Genomic DNA, 21,252 nt, shown 5'->3' with positions numbered 1-21,252 from the left:
TTCTTTATTTTAGGAATCTAGGCATGAACAATTTGTCAGCATTAAGAGACAAATCATATTGTGTATGGAAGAATTAGAACACACTCCAGATACAAGCTTTGAAAAAGATGTAGTGTGTGAAGATGAAAGTGCCTTTTGTTTATCGTTGGAGAATATTGCAACACTACAGAAGTTGCTACAGCAGGTAATATCTGCTCAGATTATGCTATAACATCTTACCAGTATTTATCAATTATAAAAAAACGACAGCTTTTTCTTTAGTCTTAAATAAGGTACAAATGTGAATTAAGATAATAAGCAAAAGCTGGAGGGTGGTGATGCCCACCTTTATTTATTTAATAGATCAGAGTTCAAAGCCAGCCTGTTCTACAGAGCGAGTTCCAGGACAGCCAGGGCTACACAGAGAAACTCTGTCTTGAAAAACCAAAAAAGAGAGGGAGAAAACCAAAAAAGAGAGGGAGAAAACAATATGTAATGTATCTGTTTCTTTGTTAGGGTGTGAGAGAGAGAACATGTGTCAGAGGTCAGTTGCAGGTGTCATTACTAGGAACTGTCCATCTTATTGAGACAAGTTCTCACAAGGATTAGAGCACACTTATTAGGCTAGGCTTGCCAGCCAGTGAGTCCTACAGATATGTCTCACCTTTCCAGTGCTAAAATGTAGTTGGACTTTCTTGTCAGACTTTCTTGGGACTACCAGCTCCCAAATGACAGAAATTTTATTATTAATTATAGCCTGTTAGCTTAGGCTTGTTCCCAAGCAGCTCTTATAACTAAAATTAATCTTATTTCTATTAATCTATGTTCTGCCACATGGCTTTTTATCTTTCTTCCATTGTCTGTCTGACTCCCTTCAAGTCTCCCTGGGCTTTCTTCCATTCTCTATGTCTGACTCCCTCCAAGTCTCCCTAGCATCTCCCCCTGAGTATCTCTCTCCGCCTGAAAGTCCTGCCTAGCTTTTGGTCATTCAGCTTTTTATTAAACCAGTTAGGTGCCTTAGGGTAGACATGGTAAAACAGCGGCACAATTTCACACAGTGATCAAATATCCTGCAATACTAAGAGTACAAACATACGGAGTCCCCAGTTCCTTTTTTTTTTTTTTTGTGGTAGAGACTAAACTCAAACCTTGTAGTTTCGTGAATCTTAGACACTAAACAGTGAACCATAGCCCTAACTTTTTTTTAATTTTGGAAAAAGTCCAACTACTTTATGTGAATAAGAAATATAATAAATATTCTTAGAATATTAAGTTGATATTTCAGATGAAATAGCATTAACCATTTTAAATTACACCAATGTTTAATAATAATAAACAAAATTAAAGTTTGAATCCTGAGCTAGGCATGGTGGCACATGCCTTTAAACCCAGCACAGGAGGCAGAAGCATGAATCTCTGTGGATTCCAGGCCATACACGGATACCTAATGAGACCCTGTCTTAAAATAACAATTGGCTGGAGAGATGGCTCAGAGGTTAAGAGCATTGACTCTACTTCCAGAGGTCCTGACTTCAATTCCCAGCAACTACATGGTGGCTCGCAATCATCTATAATGAGATCTAATGCTCTCTTCTGGTGTGCAGGCATACATGCAGGCAGAATACCATATGTATAATAAATAAGTCTTAAACACCCACAAGAAGTCAGAGTTGGAATTCTGTTTTAGGTCTGACAGCCTTATAGCATATGTTTAGATGACATGAAAGCATGTCTCAGCACTCAACGCAGAAGTGTGATAGCACACACCTAAACTATAATCCCAGCATTCAGGAAGCTAAGTCAAAGCCAGCCTGTGTTACATAGAGAAAACAGGAATATGAATATATGTGGATCTCATAAAAATGCTTTCTTATGAGTCCAGACATTTTCCTTTGAGAGGCTAGAAGGCTAGCCTTTGCTATTTTGTTATAAACACTGCCTGCCTTTCCTTGTTACAGCTGGAAATCAAAAAGTCAAAAAATGAGGCAGAGTGTGAGGGACTCCGAGCTCAAATCCGAGAGCTTTGGGATAGGTTACAAATACCTGAAGAAGAGAGAGAACCTGTGGCTGCAATTATGACTGGATCAAAAGCCAAAGTCAGGAATGCGGTAAGAAAACCAATGGGTGCTGGGAAAATAGTGTTCTGAGCGTTTCTGGGTCCAGTCTAATGTTCTGCCTACTGTCCTGGGCCAGTAAAGACAAGTTCTGTTTTGATACATTTTGTGGGCACATTCCTTAGATTTCTGGCTTTTATAATGCTATAAAGTATGTTGTTGGTTTATTTACACACGGAAAGGTAAAGAGAATATGTAAGTATGGCTCTCGCCTTTCTTTTATCTTTCAGCTGCAATTAGAGGTGGATCGGTTAGAAGAGCTGAAAATGCAGAACATAAAGCAAGTGATCGAGACCATTCGAGTGGAGCTGGCTCGGTTCTGGGACCAGTGCTTCTACAGCCAGGAACAGAGACAGGCTTTTGCCCCTTACTATTCTGGTTAGTACAGAGGTGATGACCTTCATGTGACCTCCCTCACAGGTCTTTTACAAGCTCACTCACCAAATTCTGTATTTTTGGTTCTAAGCAGTTTTCATGTCATAAGATAAGTAAAAAATTTTGACCAACTGAATCCAAAGGTATAACAATTAAATTTTTGTCTGAACTTAAAGTCAAGGAGAGTTCCAGGCTGTCATAAACTGAACAGAGGTGAAAGTGTCCTAAACAAAACAACAGATATTTAGATATTTTATTTTGGAGAATGTTCATCAATTTAGACTACTTTAGTTCACCCCAGCTACTGTGGCTGGCTTTTATTCTTCTCTCTATCCTTAAGGTTTATTTTCACTTTATTTCTACGTCATTTTATTTTAAGGTAGAGAACTTTCCTCACTGTAGGCTTAGTTATTTGGAATACCAAACACTAGAGTAGTGGTTCTCAACCTAATGCTATGTCCCTGTAATACAGTTCATGTTGTGACTCCCAACCATAAAATTACTTTGTTGCTTCTTTACAACTGTAATTTTGCTGTTATTATGAATCCTAATGTATATATCTGGTATGCGACCCCAAGAGATCGAGACCCACAGGTTGAGAACCACTGTACTAATGTTTTTTTTTTTTAAAAAAAAAAAAACCAAACCTGCCACACACCTTTAATCCCAGCACATGGTTGGCAGAGGAAGGCAGATCTCTGTGAGTTTGAGGCCAGCCTGGTCTATAGAATGAGTTCCAGGACAGACTCCAAAGCTACACAGAGAAACCCTGTCTTAAATAATAACCAAACAAAAACCCCAAAACCAAAAAAAATCCACTATTGAACTTTTCTGTTGCAGAGGACTACACAGAAAACCTGCTTCATCTTCATGATGCTGAGATTGTACGGTTAAGAAACCACTATGAAGTTCATAAGGAACTATTTGAAGGTGTCCAAAAATGGGAAGAGAGCTGGAAACTCTTCCTAGAATTTGAGGTAACATCCCTTGTACTTCTCTAGAGTGAAATTAACCCTCATGAAAGCATGCCAGGTGTGGTAGTCCTAGTGCTTGGCAAACTGAAGGATTACTTACCATGGGCTCTCCCCTAGGCTGGGCTTCAAAGTGAAAGGAAAAAGCATTACAAATAGAGAAGTGAGACTGTGAGGTGAGGAAAACAGGCTTCCAGACAGCTAGTTCCTCTGCAGAGAGAGGTTAGGAATAGAAACATAGAGTCCTTGGTAGGTTAGAGCCCCTGCAGTTACTCTTTATAGGCTGTACCAGTCAGGGGCTGTGTCAAGATGACTGATCAGAGATCCATCTGCCTCTGCCTCCCAAGCACTGGCTTACTTTATTTCTTGAGGTAAGATCTCTCACTGAACTTGGATCTCCTAGCCTCAGCCTCTGAGCACTGGGATTAAAGGCAGGCACTACCACCTGTAGCTTTTTACATGGTGCTGGGGATCGACCTGCACTCCGGTCCTCATGCTTATTCACTTTATCTAGGTTTTACTCTAACAAATATGTTTTTCACAGAGAAAGGCTTCAGATCCAAGTCGGTTTACAAACAGAGGGGGAAATCTTCTAAAAGAAGAAAAGGAACGAGCAAAGCTACAGAAAACACTCCCTAAGGTAATTCTGGTTGTAAGGCACCTTTTCCTTCGTCCTTTTTAAACATAGGAAGGACAGCAAGTATGTATTGACCCTTTATATATATTATATAACTCAACTGACTGTAGGAGTTTTTCTAAGGCTGCCACAACTACCAGAGATTAGTTGGCTTAAAACAACAGAAATTTATCTGTTTATACTTCTGGATGCTAGAAGTATGAGCTCAGCGTGTCTTTGATAGGGTTGGGGTCTCTCTTGACTGTAAACGGCTATCCTCTGTTCCTTTGTCTTCACTGGTCTTTCCTATGGGTCTCTGTCCTAATTACTAGGTCCTACCCTAATGACTTTATTGAACCCACTTACCTTAAATACTGTCTTCAGATAATAACAATGAGGTGTATTAAGACTTCACAGTGAATTGTAGGATAACAATTGCACCTATAGCATAAGACTAACTTTCACAAAAGTGCTACTGTCTTCTGTTTAGTAATAGTGCTAAATAGCTTTTGTTAACTTTTGCCAGATAGTATATTCAATGGTATTTCATTCATTCCATTGTCTAATATTTAATATTATTTCCATATGTAGAGATGAAAGGACCAAGATACTAAAAAGTTCAGCTTACCCACCTTCACTGCTCCATATTGAAAAGCTGACAGTGTGTGGTTCCATACTCCTGTTCATAACATACCCTGTCTAGATAATGTTGATATTCCCAGTGCTGCTTCTAACTTTAGACATCAAAACCTCCATTTTACACTGGGGCCTTTTTTTTTTTTTTCCTTTTTAATGTGTGTCTAAGTGAACACTCTAGTCTTTGATTTCCCTTCACTTTAATTTACATTCATATGGGTTTGGCTATCAGAAGGTTGATGACACTGGGAAAAAGTCTTTCTTTACGATAATTATTTCATTTGAGATTAACACCAAAGACTTAAATAGCATGTCCTTGTTTCCGGGCCAGCTGGAAGAGGAGCTGAAAGCGCGGATTGAAAAGTGGGAACAAGAGCAATCAATGGCGTTCGTGGTGAATGGGCAGAAATTCATGGAGTATGTTACAGAACAATGGGAACTGCATCGACTGGAGAAAGAAAGAGCCAAACAGGAAAGAGTAAGTTGTGCACACAAATTAGAAAAAGAGGATACCACTTAGTGGTCCTGGGATCAGAGTTTATTGAAGAATAGGTGGACTACAGCAGCTTCTTCTACTTCAGCCTATAGAGATTTACCTGGGTTTCTGGTTCTGCGGTCTTACTGGGCATATCATTATTTCATTCAGCAACTAAAGAACAAGAAACAGACAGAGACAGAGATGCTCTATGGCAGTGCTCCCCGGACACCTTGCAAGAGACCAGGAATGACTCCCAACAAGCCTGGCAAAGTACGCAAGGTAAATCTACCTTCATGCTGTTGCTGCTCACAAGGGAGGGAAGCTAGAGTTCTTTGCTTTTTATTGACCGTATTTCTGTCTTTGTAGGCTATTCATTTGAGAGTGTATGGGAAAACAGTAGCAGCTTATAGTGACAGAGTGGCCAATTCTGTGCCAGTTTTCAAGACCCTGCATGAATAAACCCCTGGAGGCTGATAATTGGGAGCAACATGTGATAATCTTTTCAGAAGTTCATCATCCAAAGGCAGGCAGTGGTGGTGCATGCTTTTAATCCCAGCACTCTGAAGGCAGAGGCAGGCAAATCTCTTACGGTCAGCCTGGTCTACAGAGTGAGTTCCAGGACAGCTAGGGCTATACTCTTGTATACCCTGTCTCAAAAAACTTAAACTTAGTGATAGTACTAGGCGAAAGACACCTCCCGTGCTTTTAACAAATGCCTTTAGAATGCTGGCTGGGCCTTGCCACCATACCCAGCATGTTCAGGATTTTTAAAAATTAAGTAGAATATATGCAAGGCTCTTGGCCTAATCCTTAGCATTAAAAAATCTTACAACTTTATTTAGTATAGTGAGCATGCAGTATATAAAATGTACACTTTAATAAGGAATTATCGCTACAGTGAAGATAATGGACATATCCACAGCTCCAATAGGTTCCTAATGCCACTTTGCTAAGGTCTAAGGAAGGAGGAAGAGAATACGACCAGAAATTTACTGCCACAATGTTGCATTTTCTAACATTTTATACAAATAGAATCATGCAATATATTTTGTATGGTTGCTTTCATTTAGCATGTTTTTGAGATTCATCTATGTTATAGTATGATTCTTTTTCTATTATTGGGTAGTAATTCCATTTTGTGCATATAGAATAATCTGCTTGTCCAGTCACCTGTGAAGGGAGGGATATTTCTAACTTTGGGCTGTTACAGTTAAAACTGCTGTAGCTGGGCAGTGGTGGCGCACGCCTTTCCAAATCCCAGCACTAGGGAGGCATAGGCAGGTGTATCTCAGTGAGTTTGAGACCAGCCTGGTCTACAAAGCGAGTTCCAGGACAGGCAGGACTGCCATAAACATGTGTAAGTCTTCATATGGATATATGCTTTCATGAGGCCAAATTGTACATCTTGTGCCATAAGTAGTTAGGTAAATTTATAGTTCAGCTGGAAGATCTAATAGGTTTTGAGACATTTCTTAAATTTCCTTAAAGCTGTGCGGTATTGTGCACAGCCAACTTTATACTGTAGTAGCTCCTTTCCTGGACACTTCGTGCTGCAGGGTGGAGCTGGGTTGCTGGAAAGGCTGATGTGTTAACCTCCCATCAATAAAGTATCTGTTCTTAGATGAACACCACCACCATGTCCAGTGCTACACCCAACAGCAGCATTCGGCCTGTCTTTGGAACAATGTACCATTCACCTATATCCCGACCACCTCCTGGCAGCAAGGTTAGTATATTCTGTACATGCATATCCCTGTTTGCTGTGTGCTTCCTAGAGGTCCTCCTCAGCCTAGTTCCTAAGATCACAGTTTGGTGATCATTGAGATTCTGAGAGTCAGGCCAGAGCCAGATAGTCATTAGACCAGGGCTTTTTTTTTTCTCCTTAAGACAGTGTTTCTTGCTGGGCACTGGTGGCACACACCTTTAATCCCAGGCAGGCAGATCTCTGTGAGTTCAAGGCCAGCCTGGTCTATAAGAGCTAGCGCCTGGACAGGTGCCAAAGCTACAGAAAAACCTTGTTTCAAAAAACCAAAATTAGGGGCTGGAGAGATGGCTCAGCGGTTAAGAGCATTGCCTGCTCTTCCAAAGGTCCTGAGTTCAATTCCCAGCAACCACATGGTGGCTCACAACCATCTGTAATGAGGTCTGGTGCCCTCTTCTGGCTTGCAGGCATACACACAGACAGAATATTGTATACATAATAAACAAATAAATAAATATTTGAAAAAAAAAAAAACCAAAATTAAAAAAAAAAGTTTCTCTGTGTAGCCCTGGCTGTCCTGCAAACCACTCTGTAGACCATGCTGACCTCAGAGATTCCCGTCTGGAATTAAAGGTGTGTGCCATTACTGTCTGGCAATAGCTTGATTTATAATCACTAATGTTGACTGGAATTAGAAGTAGTACAAAATTACAGAAGTACGTTTAGGACACTTTGATTTGTTGTAAATTCTGTCCTAATACAAGCTGAAGTTCAGTTCATTTATTTTTAATGAAATTCAAGTCAGCAGCTCAGCAATTAAAATATTCTAACATGGGGCTGGAGAGATGGCTCAGAGGTTAAGAGCACTGACTGCTCTTCCAAAGGTCCTGAGTTCAAGTCCCAGCAACCACATGGTGGCTCACAACCATCTGTAATGAGATCTGGTGCCATCTTCTGGCCTGCAAGTATACATGCAAGGAATGTTGTATACATAATAAATAAATCTTTAAAAAAATATTCTAACAGTACAACGTAAGGACATATTGTTTTGATATTTAAATGAAAGGGAATGATGGTAAGGAAAATATTAATGGTTTGTTTTCTATAATTAAACCATCATGTTCCTGTTAACAGCAGAACTCTGTATAAAGTTACTACTGCAGTTATGCTGTTAAGTGTGTTTTGAATCAGCACTAAGGTATTTAGGCACCATTTGTTGGCACAGAATAGTATGACATGAAAATTTCCTAGTGTGTGTTGTGTGTTCCAAGCAAAGGCTGCAATGTAGTAGACACTACACAAGCAACTGATGCTGGAAGCTCCTCAGGTTCACTGATTTTTGGCCACACACATTCAAAAACTTTTTATAGCCGCATTTTTCATGCCACAGTTATGTGACCTCATGTGGGTCATCACCCACTGTTTTAAGAGGCTGGGCGCTAGAGAATGGTCAAAGATGAGGGGAAACAATCACCGCTCCTCACTGATGGAATGGGAAGGACTACAACCTATAACAAACACTATGACAGACATTGAATAACTAGACCCACTGACAAGTAGGAACTTTGCTAAGAAGTATAATTCATGCCAGGAGCTAGGGTTTTGATAGCTCAGTAGTCAAACACGATTTGTATTCCGTGGGCCATTGGTTTGTTCCCCAGCACATTTTTTTTTTAAATTTATTTATTACATATACAGTCTGTTTGTATGCCTACAGGCCAGAAGAGGGCACCAGACCCCATTACAGATGGTTGTGAGCCACCATGTGGTTGCTGGGAATTGAACTCAGGACCTTTGGAAGAGCAGGCAATGCTCTTAACCACTGAGCCATCTCTCCAGCCCATCCCCAGCACATTTTTAAAAGTTAAATGTACCTGTTTTGTTTTGAGATAAGGTCTCTCCATGTAGCTCTGGCTGTCGTGGAACTCACTAAGGATTTCAGAACCACCTGCTTCTGTTGGGATTAAAGATGTGCAACACGACGTCTGAGTTAACTGCATCATTTTAAACAGAAGCATAAGGTTACAGACATGAGTAATATAAATGTGGCATCAGTGGTTTTGTGAGCACATTCATTCTAGGGTGATGGATAACATGGATATCTTTCTTCTCTGCAGGCAGTGGCCACTTCTATGTGTTCTGGAAAGAAAACACCTAGAGCTGCCCAGCTCAGGGCCAACAAGGAGAACATGGAGCTCAATGGCAGCATCCTGAGCGGTGGGTACTCTGGCTCGACCCCCCTCCAGCACAACTGCAGCATTAAATCTGTTGCCAGCACCTATTCTGAGTTTTCGGTAATTCACCTTTCGATATCTACCAGTCTCTGGGGAGCACACAGTTGGCAGCGTGGGTATCTTCCCAAGGGCGTCCAGGATATTCAGTCAGGACAGTAACCGGAGGCTGAGAATCCCTTTCCTGCCTTGATCATGGTAGAGTGTGGGTGGCCTAGGGGGTGTACAGCAAGGAAGCTGATGTCAGCAGCTAGGCATTTGACCTGAGTCCTTCTGCTTAAGCTACTGTACCATTCCCTGGCTGCAGGAGGTAACCTGCTAATGACTGGCCTGGTGCTCTCTTGGTGGAGTTCTTGGTAATTGTCTTAATTCTTTGTTCTTAGAAGGACCCGTCCCTCTCTGACAGCTCCACTGTTGGGCTTCAGGTCTGTATGGCAACCCTTGCATGTCCCATGTCCTCTTTTCTAAACTGATCTGTCATCTGCTGGCTTCATCCCACCGGGACACAGTACTATACTAACCCATAATCTCAGCTGTATCCACATATATCCTTAAAAACCAAAGCAACAGCAACCATATAAGACAAACAAAAAAAACCCACAAGAATTCTTCCTGTGGGCTTCAAAAATAAGTGTCTGGTTTCTATTTCTAGTAGACTGACTAGCAAGAAAACATGTTCAGACTTGAATTGGATTCTCAGCCCCACCTAAGACTGTGCAAATATATATTTACCTATTATAATTAAAAAGAATACCTGGCCCCCATCCCCTAGTTTTCATATCAAAGCCCCCTCTCCCCCAAATGGGGATGGGAACCCCAGCTGTGTGCTGCTTATGCTGAGGCTCTTGGCCTGTGTGCTGATTGTTTCCTGGAGTATATACCTTACTAACCCACAGGGCTGAGTCGCCCAGTCTGTCCACATAGGCTGGCCTATGCCTCTTTCTCACCTCTACTTATTTCTACCAGTGAGTCGCTAATGTGTGTGAGACTGAAATGCCTCTTCACTACAATGCTTTGAATTTGCTGACACCTAACTACAGTGCCTTTTCCTTAACCATCTGCTTTCTCTTTCATTATCTCACCAGTGAGAGGTGAAGGCTGCCCTTAACCCTTGTTGTGGGGAACAGCAAGTTAAAGCTGGGACTGCCTCCTCTCGGTGCCGCCACAGGGAAGGAGATTGGGACATAAAATGACTGTGGCCAGTTGGAAATGTTGAAATTCTTCATGTTCTGGCCCTTCTTTCTCTAGGTGGTGGTGTTTCTATCGGGAGAAATGGATGTATGAAAACTCTTGTTGGCTAATTGCCAAAAAACAGATCTAGCTTTCCCTCCCTTTTTTGCTTGCTAGCCAAAGCCCATTTTATCTATTTCAGGCTTAAATGTTACCTACACATCCATCTATCTCTAGCTAAGCCTGGAGGGTTTTTGGTATCCGCAGCTATTGTTGACAAACTCCATGGACCAGCACCAAAGCCACTCACCTCTACTAATACCTCTTGTTCTCTTGTGCTTTTCCACCATGTACTCCAGCATGAGATCAAATCACCAGCAGGTTACAAAGCCCTCAGCCCCCGGGATTGGTAGATAAACGGTCTGACCCTTGTTTTACTCATGTACAAGGCCCTGGGGTTCTATCCCAACAGGGACAGGAAAAAACAAAGCTTGTTGCTTGCTTGGCTTTACAACACAAACTACTCAAGTAACTTTGTGAATGTAAGGCTTTCTCTTGAAGTTTTAAGATTGGACTGATGGAGGCTCAGAGCGGGGCACATGTGCACATGTCCTGGGCCTGTGACTTTACAGAATGGTGCTCAGGTTCCTCAGGGAAACTGCCGCTGGGGGCTTTGTGCTGCAAGTTTGAGTGGAAGGGCCTGCACTAGTGCTCTCACTGATGATGTTCATTCTTCAACAGCGAGAACTTTCAAAGGCTTCCAGAGCTGACGCTACTTCTCGAATCCTCAATTCAACCAACATCCAGTCCTGAGAATTCTTGACCAGTTAGCCAGCTGTGGCTTCCTGTGCCTAGACTGGACTGACTTGTTATACTGGGGTGACTTTATAGCTTTTCTTCAGTTTAGGTGTGTTTGAAACAACCCTGTTGTGATACCGTGAGCCTAACTTGAGGCATGAGTACCACAGATGAAGCCTGAAAATCTAGTTATGACTGCAAGTACACATTTTAACATCTGGTACCTAATTTGTTTTCTCTACCCCATAATTCTATTTAAAGAATGGTCAAGGGTTTATTTCACTACTGTATTGAAAAATGAGAAAATGATTGTGCCCAGCCTTGAAGTATGAGACATGAAACAATTCTGGCCTGTAGACCTAGAATTAGCAGTTAACATCTTTACCAATTTTTTAAATTAATGCTGTAGCTATGGTAGCTTTGATTTTAACCCAGAGACCTGTGCCCCTCACCCCACACTATCCCAGTGAGGATTTCTTGTGTTCTGGCATTTGAGATGGCTTGACCTGCTGCCAAAGAGTAGCAGTACCAGCATTTATGTAGTGCAATCTCTTTATGAAGTGTGTATGAACACATGTGCTTGTCTGACCTGTCTTCCAGCCCTGTGCTCCCTATGCACAATTATTCTTGTAGCTGACAACAAAATGGAGAGGCTTTTGGGGTGGGTTGGACCTTTTGGGCATGGACATGAGCAACTTTGCACATCTAAAAGGCAGTGTCCCTGCAATCACACCCACCAGGCTCTTTAAGCACCCAGAGGATCACTACTCTTCCCAAAGCACTATTATTTATTCTGTGGTGTGCCAACACAGTAAATGATTCTTTAAAACTCGGTCTGTGTCGTCATGCTGTCTTTTGCTCAAATATATATGTTCTCTTTTTAAATATATTAAAATAAAATGTATATAGTTACCTTTGGAAAACATGTTTTTTTCTCCAAATCAATTGTTGCTTTGTTCTGTTGATTAAGAATCTTTCTCATTTGGGTAATACTATTTTATTCATGTATTTTCTCATTTTGCAACTAGTGAAGCTGGGCTAGGGTATACATAACTTAGCTATTGATGCTTGTCCAGCACACAGAAAGTCTAGGGTTCTTTTGATCCGTAACACTCCTCTAAAAAATACATGTTCAGCTCTTTCCTACATGCTTTGTAACATTGGTTTTTATCTTGGAGTCATGCACCTTTAACCCTGAGGTGGGATCTGCATCCCTGTCTCTAAACTTATGTTGGCTTGTGACAGTTCATTCTCACCTAGGCTCCGATAGCAACCTGGGGGTTCACATGATATATGTCAGATTTCTTCTCTCTCCACTGCATACACATAAGTGTTCCAGGGTCCACAGGTGACAGCCCTTACTTGGAGTTGTTTTTCAGCGAAGTATTCCACACGGCAGGGTCGGTCCAAGCTGCTGCTGTCCTTGTGGCCAAGCTGTCCATATTTACCTAGAATGTAGCAAGCCCCTTTCTCTGATAGGCATTGCTGGCCTTCTGTGAAGTCAGGAAGCTTCAAAGCCCAAGCAAATTTTGGGGTCGCCCAGAGGACAGTGGCAATGACTCCTCTAGGCTTTCCTGCTTCCTATGCCAAGATGGTCAGAGGCATCTGTCTGGCAGACATATGTTCCCACCCAAGGGAGACACACGACTTTTCAGCTCTCCTCCCATCTGTCAGGCTGAAGCTCCTACCCCTCTTGTTTGTGTGGCTTTATGTCAACTGCTCTATATTCATCCCCTTGGAAAAATCACAAACCCTTTTTACTTACCCCAGCCCCAGGTATAGAGTTCTCCTGTTCCTGCAACCAAAGAGTAAGTAGCTGCCACCATTGTTCTGCTAGTTAGACAAGATACTACCTGGCCTGGCACAAGCCAAAGACAACACGCTGGAATTCTGGATGTACACATGGAGTCACACCCTAGCCTGGGCAGGCTTCCTTCTAGAAGGAAGAACCTATGGGTCTGAGGCTGTGGAGCTGTTAAAGATATGCAAGTAACCTTTTTATTGTTTTTAGTTGATAAGACTTGAAACAGTTCCACTATATAGTCCCAGTCCTCCTGCCTCAGCCCAAGAATTAGGATTTATAAGTGTGTGCTGCCATGTCCAGCATCAAAGTGAGACAGCTGATCATATATCAAAAGATGCTATAATAGGGTAAATTTTGTCAAGAACATAGCTCAGTAATGTGCTTACTTGGTACATGAGAAGCCCTAGATCCAGTCCCTAGCATACAGAGTGCAGTGGCATGTGCCTATAGTCCCAACTACTCTAAAGTCTGAGCCCAGGAGTTTGAGACAAGTCTGCATAATAAAGTGAGACTCTTACTAAGATTAAAAAAAGATGGGCAAAGCAAAGTGTTATTTTTTGCACCCCCAGCTAAAGAATGGGATGGAATACTGCCTCATCCTGAGCCAGTCCACTCACGCGTCACCACGGCTGTGTGTCGGGATCCGCAGCTGGCCTTGACTGCATCTGAGCCCATGGGAAGATCTAGTAGAGCTGGGAAGGGCTGGATGGCTATGAAGGGGGCAGGAGCCCCAACATCAGTCATAGCTGCTTCCTCTTCTTTGAGACAATCTTCATTCAGTTCCGTGGCTTTAGAATGATTATAATGTTTAACACTCTGAGCATGGAGGCAAACCTCATCCACACACTGCATCTTCCTACATTGCTCTGTAAAACACTTTCTAGTGCCAGAACTGGTGCCCAGCCCTTACTCAACACACCTGCCGGTTGTGCTGTGCCAAAACCAGCATCAGCCTCCCACACCAAGGAGTGGTGTCTGTCCAGCAGTTGCCAGGATGAGTCCTGATCCTGAGCACCGCACCTCAGTGTCTAGCACACAGTAAAGAATCCTAGAGCTTGACCTTACCTGCTCCACTCACTCTCTTCCTGTCCTCTGTAGGGTTCTTTATGGGCAGGGCCAGCTGCCCTGACTCATTCCAGCCCCAGATATAAATATCTCCAGTTTCTGAAAGAGACCAAGAGAATCCCTGAAACAGATGGAAACCCTTCCATCTACCTGCATCCTCTACACATCCCCACTTCCATGTCCTAGGGATGGGTAAAGGCTACCCTATCCAAGTACCCAAGAAAGATGCCCCCTTCTCAAGACACACCAGCTTCCTTGTCCTAGACAGCCTTACTATGCACCTCTTTGGCTGGCCTCAAAGTCTCCACCCTCTTCCTGGATGCTTTATATTGGAATAGTGTTTTTGTACACTGTGAAGATGTGTTGCTCTCATTGGTTTAGTAAAGAGCTAAATGACCAATAAGGAAGGAAGAGGTTAGGTTAGGTGGGACTTGAGGACAGGCAGGAAGCTCAGGGATGAAGAGGGCAGTCTCACCAAGAGAGGCAGGGGGAAGCAATATCAATATGAATTTGCCATGTTGAAAAAAGGTACTGAGAGTCTGGAGAGATGGCTTAATGGTTAAGAGGGCTTGCTGCTTCTCCAGAGGACCTAGGTTCAAGTTCCTAGCACCCACACCAAGTAGCTCACAATCACCTGTAACTCAGCTCCAAGGAATCTGATAGCCTCTTCTGGTCACCCCCACACACATATACATAATTAAAAGTTAAGCAGGGCGCTGGTGGCGCACGCCTTTAATCCAAGCACTCGGGAGGCAGAGGCAGGCGGATCTCTGGGAGTTCGAGGCCAGCCTTGTCTACAAGAGCTAGTTCCGGGACAGGCACCAAAGCTACAGAGAAACCCTGTCTCGAAAAAAAATAAAATAAAAGTTAATCTTTTAAGAGTAAGTTTGGGGGCTGGAGAGATGGCTCAGTGGTTAAGGGCATTGCCTGCTCTTCCAAAGGTCCTGAGTTCAATTCCCAGCAACCACATGGTGGCTCACAACCATCTGTAAAGAGGTCTGGCACCCTCTTCTGGCCTTCAGGCACATACACAGACAGAATATTGTATATATAATAAATAAATAAATAAATATTAAAAAAAAAAAAAAAAAAAAAAAAAAAAAAAAAAAAAAAAAAAAAAAAAAAAAAAAAAAAAAAAAAAAAAAAAAAAAAAAAAAAAAAAAAAAAAAAAAAAAAAAAAAAAAAAAAAAAAAAAAAAAAAAAAAAGAGTAAGTTTGACCAAGAGCCAGGGGATGGTGGCTCTAATCATTTAACCCCAGCACTCAGGAGACAGAGGCAGGCAAATCTCTGTGAGTCCAAGACCATCCTGGTCTACAAAGTGAGTTCCATGACAGCCAGAGCTGTAACAGAGAAACTCTAGTCTTGAAAAACAAAAACAAACTGGGTGGCAGTGGCACACACCTTTAAGCCCAGCACTCGGGAGGCAGAGGCAAGCGGATCTTTGTGAGTTCGAGACCAGCCTGGTCTACAAAAGCTAGTTCCAGGACAGGCTCCAAAGCTACAGAGAAACCCTGTCTTGAAAAAAACAAAAATGATACCCAGATCCCAAATAAGAAAAAAATGCATAAATTAACATCACCAACAATGAAAACAAAATTAACAGGAGATAGCAATCACTGGTCATTAATATCCCTTAATGTAAATGGACTCAACTCACCTATAAAAAGGCACAGGCTAACAGATTGGATACGAAAACAGAATCCATCCTTCTTCGGTGTACAAGAAACACATCTCAACCTCAAAGACAGACATGGTCTCAGAGTAAAGGGTTGGGGAAAAAAATAAACCAATCAAATGGACCTAAGAAACAATCAGATGTAGCTATCCTAATACCTAACAAAATAGGCTTCAAGTTAAAATCAGTCAAAAGAGACAAAGAAGGTCATTTCATATTAGTCACAGGAAAAATCCATCAAGAGGAAGTCTCAATACTGAACACCTATGCCCCAAATATAAGGGCACCCTCATATGTGAAAAAAAAAACACTTCTAAAGCTTAAATCATACATTAACAACACACACTAATAGTGGGAGACTTCAAATCCTCTCTCACCACTGGACAGGTCAATCAGACAAAAAATGAACAAAGAAATAAGAGAACTAACAGATGTTATGACTCAAATGGACTTAACAGACATCTATAGAATATTCCATCCAAACAAAAAAGAATATACCTCCTTCTCAGCACCTCGTGGAACCTTCTCAAAAATTGACCACATACTCGGTAACAAAACAAACCTCAACAAACAAAATTGGAAAAACCCAATGTACCTTATCAGATCACCATGGTATAAAACTAGAAGTCAACAGCAAGACTAATTCCAGAAAACCTACAAACTGCTCACCTGAATCATCAATGGATCAAGGAAGAAATAAAGGGAGAAATTAAAGACTTCCTAAAATTCAATGAAAATGACCACACAACATACCCAAATTTACGGGACACAATGAAAGCAGTGTTAAAAGGAAAGTTCAGAGCACTAAATGCCTACATAAAGAAGCTAGAAAAATCCGACAGTAGTGAATTAACAGAACATTTGAAAACTTGAGAACAAAAAGAAGCAAACAAAGTGAGAGCTGAAATCAACAAAATAGAAACAGAAAACAATATAAAAAAATCAATGAGACAAAGAGCTGATTCTTGGAGAAAAATCAACAAAATAGACAAACCTTTAACCAAACTAACCAAAAGGCAGAGAGAGAATATCCAAATTAACAAAATCAGAAATGAAAAGGGGGACATAGCAACAGACACAGAGGAATACAGAGGATCATCAGGTCATATTTTGAAAACCTGTACTCCACAAAATTGGAAAACTTAAAGGAAATAGACAACTTTCTGGATAAATGTCACTTGCCAAAATTAAATCAAGACCAGATAAGCAAATTAAACAGACCTATAACGGCTGAAGAAATAGAAACAGTCATCAAAATCTCCCAACCAAAAAAAGCCCAGGATCAGATGGTATCAGCTTTTTAGTCTCCCCCTACCCCGAGGCAGGGTCTTAATGTGTAGCCATAGTTGTACTGGAACTCACTGTGTAGAGCAGGCTAGTCCCACACACAGATCCACCTACCCTGAAGTGCTGGCTTTAAAGTTGTGCACCACTACGCCCAGCTTGTTTTCAATCTCATTCAAAACTGTCACCTATTTTTCCCCCACTAGGGTAGCCCTAGAAGTCCCCACTGTATCCCTTTCAAAGGCATTGAGGTACCCTGTAAACTCTTTTCTTTCTTTTTTGTTTTGTTTTTCAAATCAGGGTTTCTCTGTGTAGCCCCACTGTCCTGGAATTCATTCTGTAGACCGGGCTGGCCTTAAACTTACAAAGATCCACCTGCAGCTGCCTCCCGGGTCCCGGGTGCTGGGATTAAAGGCACGTGCCACCACAGCCTGGCACCTGTGCCCTTTTTCAATCCCATCTTCCACTGGTCCTACTGTAGGCTTCTGCCTCTCTCTTGCCCTCCTTTTCGTAGCACCAAGGCTCTATAGTAGGTGAGGACTGGAGCTAGTTACTATAGTGCTTAGTCACTTCCTATTGCTGTGGAAAAAAACATGACCAAAAGCAACCCAGGAAGTTTAGTAAGTCCATCATTCAGGGAAGACAGGGCTGGAACCTGGAGGCAGGAACTGAAGAAGAGGCCACGGGGGAATAATGTCAGGGCTTGCTACCCTTGCTTTCTTATAGCACCCAGAACCATCTGCTCAGGGGTGGCCCAGCCCCTGGTAGGTGCGGATCTCCCATAGCAACCATCAATCCAGAAAATGCCCCCTCAGACTTACTTTAGGACAATCTGATGGCCCATTTTAATTGAGGTCTCACTTTCCCGTTGGCTCTAGCTTGTGTCAAGTTGGTAACAAACTAATCAGGACACACTAACTAATCACTAACACTCCTTGGGAGGCAGAGGCAAGAAGACAGAGTTGAAGGTGTGTCCATTTGAGGCCAGGCTGGCCTTAAATGAGACTGACCGCAACATTCAGTAACAGTAATTTATAAAATGCTCAGTCTGTGCTGGTGTTTTATGCACTTCCCAAATACAATCACAAAGCCCTAGAAGTATTTATATGACAATATCCTCACTTAGAAGTCAGATGAGCCGGGCAGTGGTGGCTCACGCCTTTAATCCCAGCACAGTTCGAGGCCAGCCTGGTCTACAAGAGCTAGTTCCAGGACAGGAACCAAAAGCTATGGAGAAACCCTGTCTCGAGAAAAAAAAAAAAAAAAAAAAGTCAGATGAAACAGAGGTTAAGCACCAGGTATAGGAAGCCTTGCTCGATAAGATACCTCTATGCTTCAACCTATTTTGCAAGCCTGAGGTCTGAAACTTCCCTTTAGGCTGTTTCCAGTCCTGTCCTCTGCCTTCCTGCCCAAGTTGGACCCCACTGCCTCCTAGGGCTATTACATGAGAACATAGGGGGGACTGAGAGCCCCAATCAGACAGATCAGTAGCTTCTGGGGCTGGAGAGATGGCTCAGTGGTCAAGAGCACTGGCTGCTCTTCCAGAGGACCTGGGTTCAGTTCCCGGGTACCATCACGGGCATATGCAGCCTTGTCCATTCTTTCTGGCTGAGCTGTCTCTTAGCGGTTCCCAGGATAAGTGTGTTTCCCTTCTGGAGTATTTTTAGAAAGCAGCCTTGGTGCCTAGGGTGGGAGTGGAGGAGAACCCAGTAACAGCGATAACAACCCCAGCAGGCAAGGCCTAAGAGGGTGGTGGAGACAACGGGCCAAATCTGCAGACACTAGAGGGTCAGGAATCACTGGGTTGGGTCGAGTTTGGAATGAGGCCTGGGCTAGACCACCCACAAAACAAAACAAAAACCACAAGAGGAAGCAGTGGCCAAGATCACCAGTTCATCAGCTTGTTTGGGGACAGCCCCAGGTCACTCACCACTCACACACACTGAGTGCCAGCCACCCGCAGCCACCTCAGCCATCCGGAGGCCTTGCAGGGCTTCCAACAGCCTTGGCTCCAGCTCCGCCTCGAGCGTCCCGTGGCCCAGCTGTCCGTGCCTGATCAAGGGAGTCCTTAATCAGCAACGGGTACATGCAAGAGACCACCTCCTCGAGCTTCACCAAATCACATCCAGCTGGTCCTCACCTGCCTCCACCCCAGGAGAACACCTGACCAGCTTCGCACAGCATCAGCACATGCTCGGCACCCAGCTCCAGCTGGCGCACGCGCAGCTCTGGGGCCAAAGGCTGGCAGAAGGGGGGCTGTGGGTTCACGTAGGCATGGGCACCGGGCAGAAGCGGTAGGGTACCCGCCCTAGTCTCACTGCTGGGTTCATCTTCCCCTGGGCCCTCTGCCTCAGAAACCAGGTTCTGGACCCAGAGGGGCTCCCCCTGCAGTGCCGAGCCTGGCGCCCAGGCCCGCAGCTCTGTGCTGGACCCGTCTTTGTCACACACCACCACCAGGAGTCCCTCGGAAGCCCACGCATCCCGGCAGCCATCTGCTGAGCTGTTCACAGAGCCTGACAGCTCCACCCGGCCTCCACCTACATGGGTAGAGAGTGGGGTGGGAAACGTACCAAGGACTCGGGGAGGGGTGCAGCGAGGTTGCCAGACAAAAGGTGCACGGTATTTCTGGGCAGGCATATTAAGAATGGTTGGGCAGGTGTACAGGGAACAGGCCTGGAGGTGGGGTTGTGAGGGTACTCACGGGTCACCAGGGCGGTGTAGCTCCAGCTAGCACTCACTCGACAAACGTCCTCACTGGCACACAGTGGTTCGGGACTGTGCACCGAATGGCGCCCATCCCCAGAGCCCAGCACTTGCCCAAAGCCGCAGAAACCAAAGCCAAACCAGGTCCCATGCTGTTCCTTGGTCATATTCACAGAGCCCTCTATGGGTGGCCACCTGGCTGGGGCGTGGGCTACGGGATGGGTGGTTAAGGTTGCAACCCGAGAAGCTGATTGCAAACAGGCGAGTCTGGCCTTCAAAGGGGCTACAGCTGCATATCTGTAAAATAGTGACCAGATACCATCTGCATTCCACTCTCCTAATCAGAGGCGATCAGTGTCCGTCCCACTATCGTTCCGTGAGCAGAGCTTTGGCCAACGGTTCTATCAAATGAGAGACTGTTGAACTATCTGGAGCTGGTTATGTCTCCCACTTTTGGCTCAAATCCACTGTAAAAAATATTAAGTATTCACCTTTTCTTGACCTTACCCTTGCCCCTATACCCTGAACCTAACAGGAAATCTCGAAAGAAACTGGCCAAGGAATTGCGGGGCTCAGCTCGGGGGAAGGACCGGCGGGGAAGAACGTGTTTAAAGCGCCGCGCGCCAGCAGCCTTTCCGGAGCCAATCGCAGGCGCGAGCGATGACGACACCGCGTATGGGGGCGGGCTCCCTGACGTACTCACATGCGCTGGTTTACCTGTCTGTCCCCGTGAATGCTCCGTGAGTCCGTGCGGGCTGCTCCCGCGAGTGGGCTGAAGCCTCCAGTGAGCGCCGACACCAGCGGACGCGGGTGGAACCACTGAAGGAATATTCATGAAGATCGGAGGGAAACGGCAGGCGAGGACCAAGCCTTGACGCCCGCCATTCCCTTCGTGCTTGGAGGTTGTGGTTCAGGACCGTAGCCCAGACAGGAAGCGGGAGTATTAGTGCCTTCGCTGATTGGCCCAGGCTCTGTCGTTTACATCTACTGAGCCAATGAGCCCTAAGCTTTCCCGCCTCTAAGCGATCGGTGTCCTCCGCAAGAAGGGGAACCTGTTTGAGTCAAATCTTTTTATCTTTTGTTTTTCGAGACAGGGTTTCTCTCCGTAGCTTTGGAGTCTGTCCTGGAACTCGCTCTGGAGACCAGGCTGGCTTCGAACTCACAGAGATCCGCCTGCCTCTGCCTCCCGAGTGTGGGTATTAAAAAGGCGTGCAACACCACCGCCCGGCTGAGCCAAATCTTCAACGGCCACAGCTAAAGAAAAATTTTCACTGAGGGAAGTGCACACCAGCTCCAAAGGCCAAACCGACTGGAGTTCACGGAGAACTCAAATTATCACGACCAATGTATCCAGGGGCCAGCACATAATGCTCTCCCCTAAAACCGTTTATCTCATGGACACTGGAATTTGATCAGTTTCCTAGGCTTTGGGCTTACCCTTCCACTAGAGCTAATAAAGAACGCTTTGTAATTCCTACAGCTCTAAAGGCTGACACAGGATCGTCAGTGTGAAGTCAGCTTGGCTACCCATATCGAGGCCCAGTCTCAACTATAAATGGGCACTGGGGTGGGAAACCACCGACTTCCTTCTCTTGCAGGCCAGTCCTCTACAGCACACTTGTTGGTGCCCAGCTACTGCCCCAGAGCCTCC

General features: G+C 44.1%; 2 protein-coding genes across 12 annotated transcripts in view; one reads left to right on the top strand and one right to left on the bottom strand.

Moving 5' to 3' along the window:
- Window positions 1–11,995, top strand: part of Prc1 (protein regulator of cytokinesis 1) — a 20,920-nt gene extending 8,925 nt beyond the window's left edge. Inside the window, exons 5-15 of one of the 6 annotated variants that reach the window (XM_050153955.1) lie at window positions 14–184; window positions 1,938–2,087; window positions 2,324–2,471; window positions 3,309–3,445; window positions 3,984–4,079; window positions 5,023–5,169; window positions 5,338–5,439; window positions 6,791–6,895; window positions 8,989–9,165; window positions 9,486–9,527; window positions 11,014–11,995. In XM_050153955.1, coding sequence (XP_050009912.1) covers window positions 14–184; window positions 1,938–2,087; window positions 2,324–2,471; window positions 3,309–3,445; window positions 3,984–4,079; window positions 5,023–5,169; window positions 5,338–5,439; window positions 6,791–6,895; window positions 8,989–9,165; window positions 9,486–9,527; window positions 11,014–11,085 — 1,347 coding nt within the window. In that variant the 3' untranslated portion in view covers window positions 11,086–11,995. Of the gene's footprint in view, window positions 1–13; window positions 185–1,937; window positions 2,088–2,323; window positions 2,472–3,308; window positions 3,446–3,983; window positions 4,080–5,022; window positions 5,170–5,337; window positions 5,449–6,790; window positions 6,896–8,988; window positions 9,166–9,485; window positions 9,528–11,013 lie in introns of all 6 variants that reach the window. The other 5 variants (XM_050153954.1, XM_050153959.1, XM_050153957.1 and 2 more) reach the window with 5 other exon arrangements.
- Rccd1 (RCC1 domain containing 1) lies at window positions 5,179–21,152 on the bottom strand. 6 transcript variants are annotated; one of them, XR_007593905.1, is made up of 10 exons: window positions 20,319–21,152; window positions 19,600–19,898; window positions 19,039–19,435; window positions 18,829–18,950; window positions 13,940–14,038; window positions 13,492–13,662; window positions 12,836–12,865; window positions 9,175–9,316; window positions 8,746–8,825; window positions 5,179–5,340 (listed from the first exon to the last, which is right to left on the bottom strand). XR_007593905.1 is itself a non-coding variant. In XM_050153961.1 (9 exons), exons 2-8 carry the CDS (start codon window positions 19,766–19,768, stop codon window positions 12,367–12,369), a joined length of 1,140 nt encoding a protein of 379 aa, XP_050009918.1. In that variant the 5' UTR covers window positions 19,769–19,898; window positions 20,319–21,152; the 3' UTR covers window positions 9,175–9,316; window positions 12,327–12,366. The 6 variants fall into 6 exon arrangements, 4 of the variants coding, with proteins under 4 accessions (XP_050009921.1, XP_050009918.1, XP_050009919.1 ...); XR_007593904.1 differs by lacking the exons at window positions 5,179–5,340; window positions 8,746–8,825 and adding exons at window positions 10,185–10,362; window positions 12,327–12,518 and having other exon boundaries at window positions 9,195–9,316; XM_050153961.1 differs by lacking the exons at window positions 5,179–5,340; window positions 8,746–8,825 and adding an exon at window positions 12,327–12,518.
- Window positions 21,153–21,252: the final 100 nt, after the last annotated feature.

The sequence above is a fragment of the Alexandromys fortis genome, unplaced genomic scaffold (genome assembly GCF_014885135.2).
Source record: "Alexandromys fortis isolate MF-2015 unplaced genomic scaffold, M_Fortis_MF-2015_v1.1 scaffold_86, whole genome shotgun sequence".
In the NCBI taxonomy this organism is placed as follows: Eukaryota; Metazoa; Chordata; class Mammalia; order Rodentia; family Cricetidae; genus Alexandromys; species Alexandromys fortis.
Note: the sequence above shows the minus strand (reverse complement) of the source record. Positions and strands in the feature narration are given on the sequence as shown.